Here is a 17,729-nt window from a genome sequence, read left to right as displayed (position 1 = left end):
GCCATAATCTGGATTAGGATACGACCGTCTACACTGAGGCAGATGGCTGTGATCTCTCTGTTCTACACGGTAAAAGTGAAAGAACTCTACAGATTTGCTGTCAATCACAATGTCAGAATAATATTGATTCGATCAAAAGGAAAACTATGACTTATGGGTTTTTGGAGGTATTAGGTTGGTGTCTAGTGTTGACGTCACATTTGTCGTATCCACCCACTGACTGCTAATCACATTACTTTATAAGAGACTGACCCAGGTTTTAACACCAACCGTTTCTGAGATTTTCCATCCGTTTTCTTTGTGAAGCCATGCAGAACCAGAGCCGTTTAGATTCACGCATTGCTGCTAGTAAACATGATATAAAACCTGGATTGAACACAATTACATGTGCAAAAGCTCAAAGATGGTGAAGTTGCTTTTCAAAGCCATCACAAAGACATCCTGACCTTGAAAAAAGATAAAGGCAATTACAGAAAGTTCCATTTAATTCAATTATTTTTCTGTTAGAAGTACCTTAGTCCATGCACCTCAATTCAAGTCAGTTCTCACAAAACAGCTCTTGAAAGATCAATTCTTGTTTCATCATCTCATCAAAACGCTGACACTGTCAGGGTCTGATGTTTTTCGTCCAAGGTTAAGACACTTAAAGCAATAAAGACATCATTGTGTTTCCAGAATCCCATAACAGCTCCATTATGAGGCTACTGGAAGCATAAATGAAGTAAAAACTAATTATTTCTAAAGAGAAGGCTGTAGATTTAAGTGTCAATCTTTAACGTTCATAAAGGGACACATGCTTTTGAATGTGATACGTGTCATTCGAAGGAAAGAAATGGGCGTGACTTGATTTAATCCATTGGGAATTGATTAGATTATGAAATGTGGTATACATGTCTGGGATGATAACCTCTTTTCTAAATAATGTAAAGAAATGAAAGTAAACAGATTTAATTTTATGCTGATTTGAAGATAAATCGAGTCGTGTTTCTGTAGCTCAGAGCATTGCATTAGAAACACAGTGGTTGTGGGTTTTATTCCCAGAGAAAATACATATATATTTATTTGATGAGCCATTCATTCAATGGCAGTAAATGAAAACAGTGCTAGAATCAGATGATAGTGCGTGTGAGTTTGGGTTGGATTGATGGCAGAACGATGGGTTTGGAATGACAGATGGGCCACACTTACACTGCGTTTCTCTGCGTAATCCTGTGGGGGTGAGTAGAGAGAACTAGAAAACACAATCCCACAATCCCAAACACCGAACAATGATAGAAAGAAGAGAGCAGAGAGACGGACTCAGTGCTTGATAAGCATAACCAAAATAATCAGCAAACCCCAGCGCAATAATCTAATGTCAAATAAAACTGCTTTTAACACATTGCTATGCAGTTGTCAGATCTCTAGATATGGCTCGGGTCCCTCCTTAAATTGAAATCTAGGGGATTATTTACCATCTAATATTTCAATCCAATCAGAAGTCTAACCGTTAACAATTTGAGATATCACACAAATTAAGATGTCATCATAGCTCAAGCAGTGGGCCTACACAACAGGAACAAACCTGAGATGAATACTCTGGGCTTATTTTGAAGTATCAGCAATTCTACTCCTTGTACTTGAAAAAGTCTCACAGTACACAAGATGAAAATGTGCTTATTTTTATATGAACATATTTATAGAAGTAATGCTTTTAACAATGTCTTCCTGAAGCAAATGAGACATTAAAGGCGTAGTTCACCTTCAAAATGAAAATTCTGTCATCATTTACACGCCTCTTGTCATTTCAAACCCATATGACTTTCTTTCTCCAGTAGAACACAGAAGATATTTTGAAGAACATTGTTACAAACATTTTTAAACATATCTTTTCTGTTCTGCAAAAGAAATAAAGACATGCAGGTTTGAAATGACAAGAGGGCGTGTAAATGATGACAGAATTTTCAGTTTCAACTACTCCTTTAATACAGAAACGAATGCATGTTTAGATTGTGTATCTATAGACTCTATAGGCTTACATTACATGTGTACTAAGGCTGTCACAATATTACATTTTTACTACAAAAGATTCTCGATAAAACAGAACAAAAATAACACAATGACAAAATCATCTGATTATATATTGAAACAAAAAGATAAAAAGCGATCAGTTAGTGAAATGCATCTTTGGGTATGATTTATTTTGGGGGGTTTTCGGCCGATGAAAAATTCAAAACACATGTAGGGATGTCAAAATTATTAAATAATCGTCTCATCGCGATAGTTTAATATAATCGCAATTATTTCACAACTAAATCCTTGTAAGCATGGGTGATCTGCAGTATCTGGAGCATTATACATCCATCCTCCTTGATGCACTCACCGGTACATTCAAATGACATTTCTTCATTTCAGTTATTTTTTGTCTTGAGTTTTATTAAAGTGATTCCAGACTTGCTTCTACACAGCAAGACGGCAACATCCTCACATCTCGTTTTTAGTTTGAGTGCTCAAGAGAGTTTTCTGCTGGTCACTCTACAGTGAATGTTGCCAATTATTTACATTTCTAAAGAATATTTTTCTTCATTTGTTAAATTAATTGTCATGAATCGTTACAATTGTTAAAGCCTTAAAACAGACAATTGATTGCCACACTCAAAATCATGAACAGAGAATCACCAGATTTCACACAAAATGTTAAATAAATGCAAAACCACTTGCTATTATGTTAGAGAGTCAATCCGATAATGGTACAGAATTCTTTATCATATTACCATACGAGTAGTAATTACACAATATCAATAAACATGGCTATTAAAATCTCAATTACTTTCAATGCCGGTATATAACGTCACTCCTGTGCATTTGACATATTGTTGCACTGACACTATTAATTAAACTCACATTTTATTTGACTTTTTCTCCATCAAAAATCCTAAAACCTGTCGTTTACACAATGTTTTGGTCGTCAATCACTTTGGCTTCTTTAACTTTTGACACAAAGCCTTTAAATCAACATCCAACCAGTCGTTTGTGATGATTGGAGCTGAATAAAGGTGGAGAAAGTGTGTTAAAGCCCTCTGTCTCTGATCTAATCCCTAACAATGGCCGGGTCGTAGAAGCGTCCATACAGCAGCACTATAGCTCTCAGTGGGGTTCCTCACATAATCCCCTTCACGAAACCATCCGTGTCAGGCAGAGTTACGTCTGCATCCAGGAGCTCAAAGCTTTACATTTAGCCAGAGGCATAGAAACCATTATAACAGAGGAGGACATTTCCCCCACTTGTTAGGAAACAATCAGTTTGTTATATAAGAGCTTCGGGCTATGTAGCTGACCGCATAAAACGTCAGTTTAAAGACCAAGTTAAAGCCTCTGCCACCCTGTGGTTTTATAACCGGTAATACTAATGCATCATTTACACATTTATAATGCTTTCTTTAAATGGTCTATTTTAACAGAATGAGACACACAGAACGTGATTCGATTCGTCTTTTATGTAAATTGTTTGAGAAGAAAAACATTTTTCAATGTTTTCAAGATTCAAATTACACAATCACAACCTTTGCACGCTCGCTGGCACCAGTACAACCAGGCTCTAACACGTTTGGAGAAAAAAACAGCCTTTTTGTAAAGGTTACACCAGAGGAAATGTAATAAAATACTTTATCCAATTGCAACTTTTACCACAGTTCAGAACGCTCGTCGCACAGTGAGTGTTTCCTGGACCGATATTCCAAAGTAAATATAACGGCAGTGTTCTAAAGAATATATTACATCATATTCAGAGATCTTCAGTCAAAATCGTCACACACACTTGGAGAAAAAAATCCCAGTCATTCAATTCCTGTACAGCATTGATCAAATTAAAGACCACAAGTTAAAATAAAAACAGAAAAATCAAATACTTCGGTTTTCAAGTACAAGAATTTACAGTTTGAGAAAACAAACAAACTGGAAATGAAACTTAATGGACAATTGCTCATTTACACGTTGTGCTGTGTTTACCGAGAGGTACACGTCATCAAAAAAACTTCTTAGCCGCTGCTTCCTGATGACTCCTGAGGATGAGAGAGAGAATGTAGTGCATTTTAATAATGTCATATAGTTGGATAACAAAAATTTGCACACACATCATCATATTTTTAGAAGACTAAACACATTATTGTAAACATTTCTGCTTAAAACTACTGAATTACCCTTTTAGGAACATGAAATGATGAGGAAAGTTTTTGGAAGCTCAGCGAAGGAATCTCACAAACCACTGAAACATTTCTTATAAGTGATGAAGCACACCGCAATACAAAAAAACTCACTCACTTGTACATAACGTAGCCGAAGAAGAGGAGGGACTGAATGACGATGAACATAAGAAAGTGTGTGAAGGACAGGCAGCTGGGTAACGGAGGAAGTTCAGGACATTTCACCTTCTCTGCAGGATTCTAAAAATAACCATCATCATCATTACCAGACAGTCCTTCCTGAAATCTATTGCATCAGCATGAATATCAAGTCCAAGACGAAAGACATACCGGCTAGAGTAACTAATGAAATATTTACAGCATGTAAACCTCACCACATTTTTCTGTATGATGTGGTCGATGTTCCTCTTGACCACATGCAAATGCTCCTTGATGTCATTGAAGTGCTGGACCGTCTCGTACGAGCCGATCCCGCCGGCGTGACCCTGCTGCTGACCCACTGCTAACTGCTGCAGTGAACCTGACAGTGAGTTCCTGTGAAGAACAACACAACATCATTACCTTTACCTGCCCTTATGCTGTAAATTAAAGTCACAGAACAGGGCTCATGAGCAATAATGTCATTTATTAATTATAACAAAGCTCATTACAAACGGTCAAATATAATAATTATTTTATCATTTACACTGTCTTATGTCATTCCAAACCTATATTTTTATTCTTTATCAGAACGCATAAGATATTTTGAAAAGCATTGGCAACCAAATAAGATTGGCTTCTATTGACTTCCATTGTATGGACACAAAACCACAGAGACATTTCTCAAAATGTTTATTTTGTGTTCCAGAGAATAAAGAGTAATTTATAGGTTTTTAAAGATATGCGGGTGAATAAATGACGACAAATTAAAATTTTGGGTTAAACTATGCATCACTAAAAATAAATATCACAAGTGAGCTATAGTGAAACATTTCCAAATAAAAAGTTCATATTTCCAAATTTCAATGAAATGTTCAACCACAACTGACTCAAGCAGTAAAACCTAACAAATGATTAATGCAGATTCTGTGTCACACCTCTAGTGGTAGTCTGGCAGTACTGCATGCCAACACCGCTGGCCTTGATTTCGCTGCCAAATGACTCTGACCAAGATCTTCAGTCAAGAAAATCTTAATATTACAGTGAATTGTCCTGATCTAATCTTTTAAGCCTCCGCAAAAGGCCATATATCCTTTAGCCTCCTAGAAAAAATGAAATTACCTCGCAGATCAAGCGGGATGATTGCTAAATTAATCTTCCTAAAATCTTCCTTTCTTAAACATATTTCAAATGATTAGGACAAACCCATTCAGGGCATGCCATGCTTTTCCAGAGAGGGAACTTTCATAAACGATTATAAACGGCCATTAATTATCCATACAAATCTGAAAAAATAACAAAATATAAACTCTTAAAAAGGATGTTGAATTTTAACACATTGCGATTTTTAACGCATTTTAACACAAGTCATTTTATGTTGATCTTGTGTCGAGGGACAACACAGAGTTGAATTAAAAGTAACACAAAATCTGTTGTCATGAACGAGATAAAGATGGGCTCACTTAAGGACAGATTGTGTTGTTTTTAACGCAACAGTATTTACAATAAAAATATATATAATAAAAATGTATAATTATGTTGTTGGTAAACATACAAACCCAAAATACTTCAATAATAAAGGTTTCAAGTAAATGTTCAAGCATGCTTGGTAGAAAAACTTTAAAAGAGCAAAATATTGTTTAACCATTTAACCAACAACACATCTCACAACTTTCTATTGGTTAACTTTCTTCATTTCTTTGGTTTTCGCTTTAAAAATTCTAAGATGATTACTCCGATAAAACAAAAATATGAGGGCAGCGAAAACGTCATAAGTACAGACTCCTCAGGGAATTACAAATACAAGACATCAATCAAAGGCTGAGCATGTTTGAGCTGCTGTATGATAGATATATTTAAAGACTCATCTAATCCACCCAACAGAACCCCTGTAAGGAGCCTAAACAAAATCAAATTTGTTTCTTAAGGGACAAAAATGTATTAACCATAAATCTCCCTTGAGGCACAAAGTGAACGTTTAGAAACGCTTCCCGTAATCTTTATCCACTTCAAATGACCTATATGCATTTTTTTCTCTGACAATTTTGTTGGCCCAAAATGAGAAAATCAAATTACGAAGAAAGGGTTAAAATCTTAATATGGGCATAATCTATCAAATGAATTCGATCAAATGAGAGCGTTTGGTCTTGGATCGTCATTTAAGTACACCCACCAACAGGATTAAACCCAAATGAACAATCAGCACAGATTACTAATCTGTTTCGCTGACAATAAGAGGGTAAATGTGACCACAACGCCACCTTTTTAATAAAGACAACTGTATTATATACTGCTTACATTCATATTAAAACATACACACCACTTGACCTTGATAAGACAAAAGAAAGAATATGTTGCATGTGTTGAGCGACACAGATTAGTTATTTTAACTAATCTTAAATACAGCGGTTTTAATTTATGCCTAAAATAACAGAAACACAAACCGACATTATCACTTTTAAATAAAATTATTAGACCTTTAAAAAGATTAAACGAATACCAGATTTGACGCATTGTAAATTTATAAAGAAAGAAAATAAACTAACTTTCTCGCAACAGTGCTCTTTAATAGGACGGTATGATGTCTTTTTCCTATTTTTTGTCCCAAAATTTTAAAACCAGTGACATTACAATCAAACTAAAAAAATTGTGCTTAAAAATTACATCTAATTAAACTCAATTATAATATCTGGCCATATTAGAGCATTACTGAGTGGGATTTGGGAGGACAGGTTAAAAAAAGATTTTTAGTTTTAGAATACGCTTCATGAATTTACCTTATAAACAAACAATTTAACCGATAATAACCCAAATAAAATCAGCCTAATTATATTTAACATTCAAGACATGCTCCTGCAATTAAATAGCAATATTGTTAATATACAATATATATATTGCAAATACGAGTTTTGTTCCGGAGGAGCAATGCAATCCTCCTGAACAAAGCACATAATCTCAATACATCCATTACAGAGAAATCTCTTGCTCTCTGTCACAAAAAAGCATCTGTAAGTGTTTTTCAAAAAATCAGTTAAACAATCATTATAGTTTGATCACATCAGAGTTAAAGAGTTGTAAAAACACTTTTTTGTTGGCTAATCCTCTACTTGCACATCAAGGACTTTTAAATGCTGTATTTTGCCGTCTAATCTCAAAGCTTTATTGTTGCTGTTTAAAACCTTGTTCGTCTACACCTCGCTTCGAAAACACCTGAGGGGAAAACAAACAACTTTCCACTAACAAAACAAAAACAAACATCGCCGAAGCCAAAACAGAATAACAAACAAATGTATCTAATCTGGATTAAACACTGAACATCTTTAGCTTTTCATGTAATGGCACAAAACATTGGAACAAAACCTAATCTGTCGCATTGTTCAGTCCAATGAAACGCCTCGTAATTCACCAAGACCTCTTGCTTTACTCAGAGACCGTATGAGATTTAAGACTTCATTGAGTGGGAGTTTTTTTTTTGTTTCTGGTGAACAATATTTTCCTTTACTTACTTTATTTCAGTAAGACTCCTCAAAACCTCTTGTTGTGTGTTTATAACAGTGTCCATGTCATGGCTGGGAGCCTTAAAAACAAGTCAATTAAAGTTAAAAACATACATTTTCTCAAAATCACAGTCTTTCATCAAGAATGTGAGTGTCATGTCTCAATCTCCACCATATTCCATTCAATCGTTTAACTTGTTATATATTATTTAAGCATTTAATTATCAATAAGCAAGTAAAAAGCAGAATTCAAATGAACAATTAACAATATGAACGTTTCATACATCTCGACCTACCTGTCCTGACTGTGCTTGTGACCCGCGTTTCTGGATCTCCTCTGTGAGGACCGACACGTATCGCCGTTGTTCATCCAGAATCATGGCCAGCTGCCGGTTCAACTGCTTGATTTCCAGGTGGATCCGATTCTGACCTTCAAACACCTGACGGATCTCCCGATCATTCACGGTTTCATACAGGTCCTCAACTGTCAGAAGAGCAAATCACATAACAACTGAAGATGACGGAAGTCAAACAGATCTTCCATTTCATTACAAAGGGCCTTTCTTATAGAAGACAGTATTTTACCCACAATTCTCATCACTACAATGAATTTGAACAATTACAGTATCAAAAACATGTTTCATTACGATAACCAGAGAGGATAAAAATGGTTACAAATATACTAAACTAAATAAATAATAATTAACACGTGTATATGTTTATTTAATGAATAAATTATCTACAGGAAACTAGTCCTACAAGCATAGTTGAAAAAAAAACGTATAAAATTTAAATCTGTATTTAATGACCATTTTTAACAGAATAAATCTGGCAACCTGGGCCTGATCACAACTTTATTTCTGTCTTATTTTATTTTAAGCTGAGTTCATTCTTGACACATCAATGCAGCACATTTCTATCGGCTACAAACAACACGAACGCACAAAGCTGCATGCGAGTCTGAGGTCGAAACTTCAGAAGGGTTACGAACGACTCACTGGGCTGCCCCTGGACGTCAGGGTGCTCTCTCTGAAATTCCTCTTTCCTTTTGTCGAGCTCTTGTTGGAAATTCTCAAATTCTTCCTGGTACTTGTCCTTCTCCTCTTTGGGAATCTCTTTTTCTGGGGGTGGCTTTGTAGAAAGACACAAAACACACATTCAGACCCGCTCACGCACACAGACACACTCACGCATACTCCAATTATAATGAACAAGAGCAATGGAGTAGGAGTTGGACACTTATGAAATAAGTATGGCCGATTCTTTTGAATCACACCGAAATGTGTGCGTGTTTGTGAGGGGGGTATGGGGAGAAAATTGTGTACCAGATTCTGCCCGGGCTCGGTGAGTCTGAACAGCAAAAACGACAGCACATCATGGTCATCTGCGAAAATCACATTTGTTTAAGATATGATTCAATATACTTTGTCATATTTTGCGAACGTTTACATTATTCAATTTAATTCTACACAGAGAAATTAAGAAAAGCTTGTGTTTAACTCGCACCTGCAAGTCCTCCTGTGGCTGCAGAGATGCCAAAATATCCGGTTTCTGGAATTATCATGTTTTCAACTTTGGTGCAAAACTCATAGTCTTCTTTATCAGGAGTGAAACCGTTATTGATGAACACCTGAAGGAATTGAGATTTGGGTTGGACATTTTAGATTATGTCTAATAAATCGAATAAACTCTAATAACTGGACGACACTTGGATGAGTCTAAAAGTACACAGCCAGTACCGATAAAGTTTGCTTGTAGTAGATGATTTTTGTTCGTACAGGGTAGGGTTTGTTTCTGAAGTCTCTAAGACATGTACCCAGAGACTGAGTCGAGCCATCACTGAGGAAAACAAATGTGCATTTATTAAATAAACAGACACAGACAACATGTGGTTTATCTTAAAAAAATAATAACACAAATACTTAAAAAATGTAATTGGTAAAAAGTCACTATTTCTCTTTTGTGTTTTTTTTTTCAAACATATGCTGTCAACATTTCTCCCCGCTGGTTTTCACTGTCACTCTCAGATTAGGATGGACCGAGGATTAGACTCTCTCTCATAAATAATCATATTTCTTAATCTTCTCTGAGTTGTCACAAATGAGAGCCCTTATGCCAGCAAAGAGGAAATGTTTACTTACTTTTGATGGTCATAAGCAAGTTTTCCATTGTTACCCACGACTAAGACAGCAGGGTTATTTTTCTATAATGTAAAGGTAACAGAGAAGAGAGAAAATCCTTGTTTAGCATAGAGAAAACACAAGAGGATCTCTAGAGGTGCTTTGACATTTGTTCCTGACAAAAGCACAACCTATAATAATAATCCTTATATAAATACATATTAACTCTACTTAGCCTTTATTCGTGAAAAAAAAACAGGTCGTATTTAAAAAAACACAGTTGGATGATTTCTGACACAAACAAAATGTGATAAATATTTATGCTTTTCAAAATGATTAAAAAGCATTAAAATCGTTTCTAAAATTCAATTTAAAGTAACAGTTCACCCAAAAATGGCACTCTCGTTTAAAGTAGAAAATAAAAAAAATATGCTTTATTAGATTGAACAGAAAGGAAGATTTTTATGAAGAATGTTGGCAAACAGTTCAGGGGAACTTCTGTCACTGTTTGGTTCAAGCATTCTTCCAAAAATCTTTCTCAGCGTACATCAGTACAAAAACATTTTTGGAGCAACTTGAGGGTAAATAAATGATGTCAGAAGTTTTATTTTAGAGTGAACTATCTCTTTAAAAAGTAGAGGGATCTTATTTCTAGTGGAAGGGAAACATTTATTTTAAAAACGTATTAAATAATGACTATATATGGTATATATATATATATATATAACTTGAATATACAATTATTTTAAAAAACAAAATTAATGATTTAAACTATAAAAGTTTTGTGTGCATTCACCTTTCCATCATTATCAAATGAGTCAAAGAATATTCCCACACCGTTCCACTGATCAGCGGCCCCATATACAGGACCCTCTAGACCTTGACTGGCTGTGAACCATATGGCCTGCAGAACACACACACACACATCAGACTCTCTTCATTGAGCATGGGTAATTTGGTAAGTGGTGCTTGAGATCGGTGTGGTCTGCTGCACAGGACTGTGGGACAATTTCAAGAAAGGACATGCTACTAGTACAACACTTCACAATACACTCGTTCTACACTGCAGATTTATCAAGACCGACCTATGGACTCCTGTTCTGATAAAATTATTTCTCTGCAAAAGAAGCCCCTCCCCCTCATGATAAGAGGAAATATCTAAAACTCACAGACTGTGGAAAAACTAAGGAAATTGTGCACTTGAGCTCTTAAAACCAGTATGAGGAAGGTACAAATGCATGATATGAAATAAGGTGCCCTCCTGTCTCACTCACTATAATGACTTTTTACATTTTAATTCCTTGATGTCCTGAATCTGTATATATACCCGGACACAGTTCTGTAGGACACATTTGTTCTTATGGTCAATGAGACCAGTGTTTCGAAATGGATTAAAGACGATTGCATCTCTATACAGCGCATAGAGGTGTGATGAGGCAGAAAGAAATGGGTTAAACAAATCCCCAAAACACCTGCATTGTGAACAAAACAAGCCATTTTTCAACAACAGATGGCAGGACAAAAGAAATGTTCCCCGATTCCTTAAAGAGGCACGATCTCAATATGAAGAGAGATCACTACACAAATGACAGCAGTACAACAGGTGTTAAAAAATACATTTTTGTGAGGATGTCAAACAATTTGAATAATTTTATTATAATGTGTTTAAATATCAAAATTCTAAAAAGCTACACGCCTTGTTTCATCACTATTTCTTTAAACATGTAACTCTTCAACTAGGCCTGTGCATGTGAATCTAAATGTATAGTTTTTTTCTCTCTCACCAATCCATCTGCTCCCATCCGGCCTCGTCCGGACACCCGGAATGCCACTTCAGCTTCCCAGTTTTGCAAACTCACAGGGGATTTTGTCCACACCGAACCCTTCTGGCTCCGCAGAGAAGGAGTGATGCGAACTTGATCCGCGCTTGGAATGGCATCTGGAGTTAGAAAATAAAAGACCTAGCAAATCAATAGATGCAATATTTGATATATACTATTGTGGGACTATAACCACGATTGAACTGATAACATTCAGGCTGATTATTAAGAATCCAAGGTATAAAGTGAAGTAGGCTTGATTTCGAGCACTGCATCATGAACTTGCTTATCTGGAAATGCAATGCATTGTAACATTTGTCCTTAAAAGAAAAAATCTGTGACTGCAAAGGGTTAAGTTATGCAATATCATCATTATCAGATCCCAACATGTAACATGAGGCAGTTAGAGGTCGAGTGACAAACAGACTTGAGATAGATCTATGGAAGTCACACGATGACCAAAAATATGTAGAACACAAGCTAATATGAAGAGGTGAATGTTGGAGGGCTGTAAAGTGTTGCAATACAGAACGTCGCTCCTTTCGCCGCCAGGAAAGATCCCTTTAACACAACTCCGTGGATGTAAAATGCCAAGACATCATTTGTTTTTTTGCATTATACTGATTTGTCACGGTTCAACAGACAGCTATGAATAACTTCCAATACTGAAACTGAACAACTTTCACATAATATCGAAACAGGTGATTTTCATAGGTTCCAGCTGTCGAGCTACATTTCAATATACTAACCACAGATTTAACGGCATTAGGGATCAAAAGTCATTATATGAACTATGATTCATTTATCTGCACAAGTTTTACAAAAATAAATCACAGTTTCAAAGCATATTGCTGGTGGCTTCACAAACACAACTTACACAGCACCAAACAAAACAGCAACTGAAAGTTAAAGTACTGATTTTAAATGTGCTTTCCCAGCTTATTTCAACATATGCATTTTTACAAGAAACAGGTATAATGCAAATACAATACTAACATTTGTGCACAATTCTCAACATGAATTAATTTTAATGCATCCCTGTCTATACTTGTTCTTGCATTTAAAGCACACGTGTACATGTGCTGACAGATAACGGAAGGTGATATAGTTGGATGAGAGAGTACAGAGATTGCCCATCTACAAACTTACTCCCAGTATGAACCCAGAATGGGATTCGTCCATCACTCTGTGTCAGGTGCGGCCCTTTGAAACTGTATTTATACTCGAAGCGCCGATGCGGCGTGTCCCCGGCGGTGTTGTCGGCGAAAACGAAGTGAAATATTAGTGATATTAGTAATAAATAGACATGAGCAGACAGGCACTTTGCTATGGGCACCGCCATGTTTCGGTCTGAGTGCTGACGTAGCGCAAAGAGAGGCGGGACGACGGAACAGCTGAAGGGCCAACAGGGCGCTTACTCATTGGCTGAGCCGTTTGATTGACCGACGGAGGACTGAAGCGGCGAGTGCTTTTTTGCCTCGTTTTCAGATTTGGAGATGTGTCATTGCGTACATCAAGGTAACCATAGTAACCGTAGACTTTCAACAAAATAACACGTAATCCTTTTTATTTTATTTTTATTTTTTACATTTGATTATTGATTTTCTAGTACTTACTTTGTGCAAAACTCTGTCACGGTTTTCTAATAAAATTGTAGGTCATACTTTTTTATTATGACGTGTCATTGCGTGCAAAATGAACCATAACAGTATTCTGCATTTTTTATATGCATTTTTTTTTACAGTAATGGTTATATTATAGATTTTTTGTCAATTTAACTGTCTGAATTTGCACGATACTTTGATAAAAAAATTGGCAATACTTTTTGAGATCTTGATATAGCTCGTATATCTTAATATAAGGTATATGTTGTAAATTACCCCTTTTATGTGGAAATCATAACCCTAAGTAGATTACAAAACATCAAGTTACGAATGTCTATTGAATATAAATGTACTTATTTAACATATCTATGAATTGCATTATGGGAAACACAATATGATATGCACATCTGTCACCGCCCTCCCCAAAATCGTCTATTTAAGAAAGACCTGAAGGGTTCTTTGGAGAACCACAAATGTTTCTTCTATTGCATCGCTGCGAGGAACCTATTTCAGTAGCCTCCCTTTATTTTAAAGAATGTATACAGCATTCAACATTAGCATGACGTTCTGTACTTTTTTTACTTTTATTTACAAAAACACACTTCTCAGAACAGCTGCACACACACACCTGCCCTGACACAACAACAGACTCTCTCAGCAAAACTTGTCCGGCTAAAGTGAACCTGTAATTAAGGACTTAATGAGTGCTATCTTTATGAGATTGTGAGGATGGCGTGACCTGTCACTTCAGGGGACACCAGGTAGATGATTCCCTGTCATTCTGTCCAATGATCCACCCCCTGGTCTCAGGTCAGTACCAGCACCCTGTGGAAGGATCAGAGCAGAATGGAGAGCAGCGGTTCCTGAGGTGTCATTCATTGGGGAGTCCCGGATCCTCCACGGGGGGTGGTCATAATCCTCCCTATTCACTTTCTATGCTAATTGCTCAGGACTAATGAGGGAACGACCACGCTCTAAGGTTAAAATCAGCTGACCCTGTCACAGTTGAAAAGCTTTAGAGATAGAGGGAGCTGCTGTGGATGACAGCCTGTGTAATTTGTTACAAATGTCAACCATAAAGCAACACAATGTATGTTTGTGGTAAAGTTGTATGGTTTACACATAACAAACAATGACAGGAACGTCCTGCAGGAGCCATGCTACACATGATATTGTTTATATAACTATAAAACTATGTTTTATCTGCACTTTTTAAATAGTAAAAGGCAAAGAAATGTTCCAGTTTTTCTCATGTTTTTGTGCTCAAATGTTTTCTGTAGTGCTGCTTTGCAACCATACGAAGTATGAAACAGTGTTATAAATCAAATAAAATGATTGAATGCATACAAGATGCATACAAATTTAATATTAAAAATAAATGTGTATGTCCTATATTTAAGCTCATGTTGGTGTCGTCAGATTCCTTTTTGAGTGTTTTATAGAAATCTTCTCGTCAACATCAGGTGCTTTTTCGATTCTTGACATGTCCTGCCTCCAAACCAAATGTCACGGTGCATTTTCAATGCATTTGGAGAGCCCTAAGTCATGCGTCATTGTAACAAACCAAGCTGGATTCCCTCTGCTTGTGAGTAATCCATCAGCCAAACAGCATCACTCCAGCTGCCTACTTCCTGTGGCCTTTTCTCCAGCTCACGATACTCCCTTAATCATCACAAGTGTCTCTCTTGTTCGCATCATTAGTTTAGCCCGAGGAGAGAGTTTGTAATTGAGGTCCTTTCTCCTTTATGTGAAGTTCATTAGGAAGTTAATTCTCACAGTTTCGAGGAAATGCGCGATTTGAATGACAAAGGAAATGCAAATACCTCATTTGGATCGGAGACAATGGCACCTGTAGGGAGCTAATGGATTACACATTGGGAGAATACCTCTACAAATTAGTCAGCGCAAATATTTGGCCAGCTAATTGTGCGCTCTTGGCATCACAGATTTGTTATTTTTGGAAAGCGGTTGTGGATACGTCGCAGTTTAATGTTTGAATAGAAAGTGCCAAGCAACAATGACAGTTTAAGAATGTCTCCAAAATAGAAGTCGTGTGTATTTCTGTGCATAAGACTAAAATACGCACGTTTTGCGCTGCGGCGCGCACTTTGCCATTTGGAAACCTTTGAACCATTGCGCCGCGCCTCGCTTCTCTTTTAGAGTGCAACATGTTTAACAAAAGAACTATTAAAAACAAATTCAATTTTCAATATTCACTATCAAAATGCATGAGGAAATCTTGCGTCTAGCACGCTGCGTCTTGCGCGTTCAACACAAGACAGCGTCGTGCGTAAACCCTCCCCCCCTTCGAAAGGTTCTTTCCATGTGGCGCAGCTGAGCTTGGCTTGTCGTGCCTCAGCTGGGTATCCTTTTCTGTATTCAGTGCGTCTTTTGCATTGAATCGGCGAACTAATGCAAACACACAAAAACAACAAGTATTTCCACAACAAAACGCGAGTAAATAAAAACGGCTTGTAAGAAAAACAGCGTGTCGCATTTATTATCCATCACCTGCAGGGAGTTCACATCACTATGGTGACCACTTCAGTTCTGGATGAGCTATTCATTATAGCACAGAAGTGATAGAAAAGATTTGACCCCTTTTGGATAGAAGTCTCAGGTCCTATTAGTAGTAAGTCTAGTTATGAATAGATTCATCATTAGTGATTTGTAAGCCATTGACTTTTGAGTGTTCATTTGTTGAATAAATAACCTAAGATCACGCACAGCCTATGTTATTTTATATTTAGTTAAGTGTGTATGTTATGAAATGTTGCTCATATTTAAAATATGTGGCAATTGCACCAAGTGTGGTTCTTCCCTGCATGCTTTGTTTTTGTGGCACCTATTTTCCATGCGAGGAGTGTGTTCAAGTGTGGATGTCTACATAAAGGATTTGTGCCCTTTGTGTGTGCATGTGTGTGCTGTGTTTGGAGCACTCAACACATTGCCTTAAAGTGGCTCAACGCGGTCTTGTGTGTGTGTATGTGTGTGGAGTGTTCTCTCATTATCTGTCCAAACTAAAGAAGTTTCACCGTAGCGGCCGTACTCCGTACTTATTTACCGACACACGAAAACGAAACAATATGGAATGGATTCCTTTATCATCACAAGTACTCCACCTTTGAATTTCTCCCCGGCCCTCCTCCCCCTTCAGATACCTGCACGGAAAAAAAGAGAGAAATTCACAACAAAAGGATATCCTCAACTTTCTCTCTGCGGCCCCCTCGCCGAGGTAGAGGGCCCAGTTTAAGACCTTTATTTGTGTAAAACCTCTCATTAACTTTGCTCATGCTGTCTCCCTCGGCCTGCCGTGGCTTAAGTACCGCGCTGCGTAAGAAAGCTACCAATTAGTCACCCATCAGCTCCAATTTGAAGAGACAAAACCAGTATAAAGATAACTCAATGAGGGATGGAGAGAGTAACACTGTGTGATCTTGGGTCGCTCGCTGCTCCGAGGCCCTTTCAGTGCCGACATACCCTCCTCAACCCGTTTCTCCTTCTCCGAGAGTCCTGTGTCGTTGAGATGGGAAGCTAGGCCTCCCAGGAGTCTCAGAAGGAGGGCTATTCATCCCCTGTACCTGTTTACAGCTTCTTAAGCGTTCGGTTTGCACACAATCGCCTTTTGTTCGCCCACTGCTTCCTTTAACTTAGGCTCAACAAGAGCAAGCTTTCACTAGCGCTCCCTTTTCTTTCCGTGGAGTGGAGAGGAGGGGAAAAAAGCGAGGCTGAAGGAGTGGCTTTCGCCTCATTAAAATTGAATTTGCAGTGTCCTGTAATTACATGGGAGGGCAACAATGTATTTCTTTCCCTCAATGAAGGTTTTTTGGGGCAGTTAATTTGGTGCTTGCGTTTAATCTCTTGAAGGCATTAATTAGCGCGGAGTGAAACCTTAATTTTCTCCGTCGACGCTGTACGTTTTCCCTCTCCCGTCTTATACCGTGGCTGGATGAGCAAGTACCGTTAATAAAATTGCCTCATTAATGACTTTTATTCCAGCACAGTGACTCATTCAGGAGCTGCCATTTGGAATTAGCTTGATGCTGTTTGAACGGGGCCTGAGCGGGAGGACCCCGGGGGGGCGCATTCACTCTCACTTGTGTGTTTTCTTCATTGTGGGCAGTTCTAAATAATGAGGGAAGCACCCAGTGAGATATAATTAGGAACAAGGGGCACTTCAGCAAATATTTGAAATCTTTTAAGGCTGGCTCTTGTACACTGTCCATTAATTACTTCCAGATGGGATGTTGACGAATGTTTCTCTTCGAATGTCACTGTAACGAATGGCAGGCGAGGCAGTGGATCCACATGCGGATAAGAATTTATTAAACAGAAGAGAAAATAATCAAAGAACAAAGAAACAAGGAAT

The 17,729-nt window shown here is 37.4% G+C and overlaps 1 protein-coding gene across 1 annotated transcript; it reads right to left on the bottom strand.

Moving 5' to 3' along the window:
* Positions 1-3,457: 3,457 nt before the first annotated feature.
* lman1 (lectin, mannose-binding, 1) lies at positions 3,458-13,127 on the bottom strand. The gene is made up of 13 exons (XM_056731619.1): positions 12,906-13,127; positions 11,721-11,875; positions 10,733-10,840; positions 9,958-10,019; positions 9,556-9,655; positions 9,323-9,446; positions 9,142-9,200; positions 8,815-8,947; positions 8,113-8,300; positions 7,826-7,896; positions 4,556-4,715; positions 4,300-4,421; positions 3,458-4,040 (listed from the first exon to the last, which is right to left on the bottom strand). Exons 1-13 carry the CDS (start codon positions 13,096-13,098, stop codon positions 4,004-4,006), a joined length of 1,512 nt encoding a protein of 503 aa, XP_056587597.1. The 5' UTR covers positions 13,099-13,127; the 3' UTR covers positions 3,458-4,003.
* Positions 13,128-17,729: the final 4,602 nt, after the last annotated feature.

Source organism: Triplophysa dalaica, chromosome 19 (assembly GCF_015846415.1).
Source record: "Triplophysa dalaica isolate WHDGS20190420 chromosome 19, ASM1584641v1, whole genome shotgun sequence".
NCBI lineage: Eukaryota > Metazoa > Chordata > Actinopteri > Cypriniformes > Nemacheilidae > Triplophysa > Triplophysa dalaica.
Note: the sequence above shows the minus strand (reverse complement) of the source record. Positions and strands in the feature narration are given on the sequence as shown.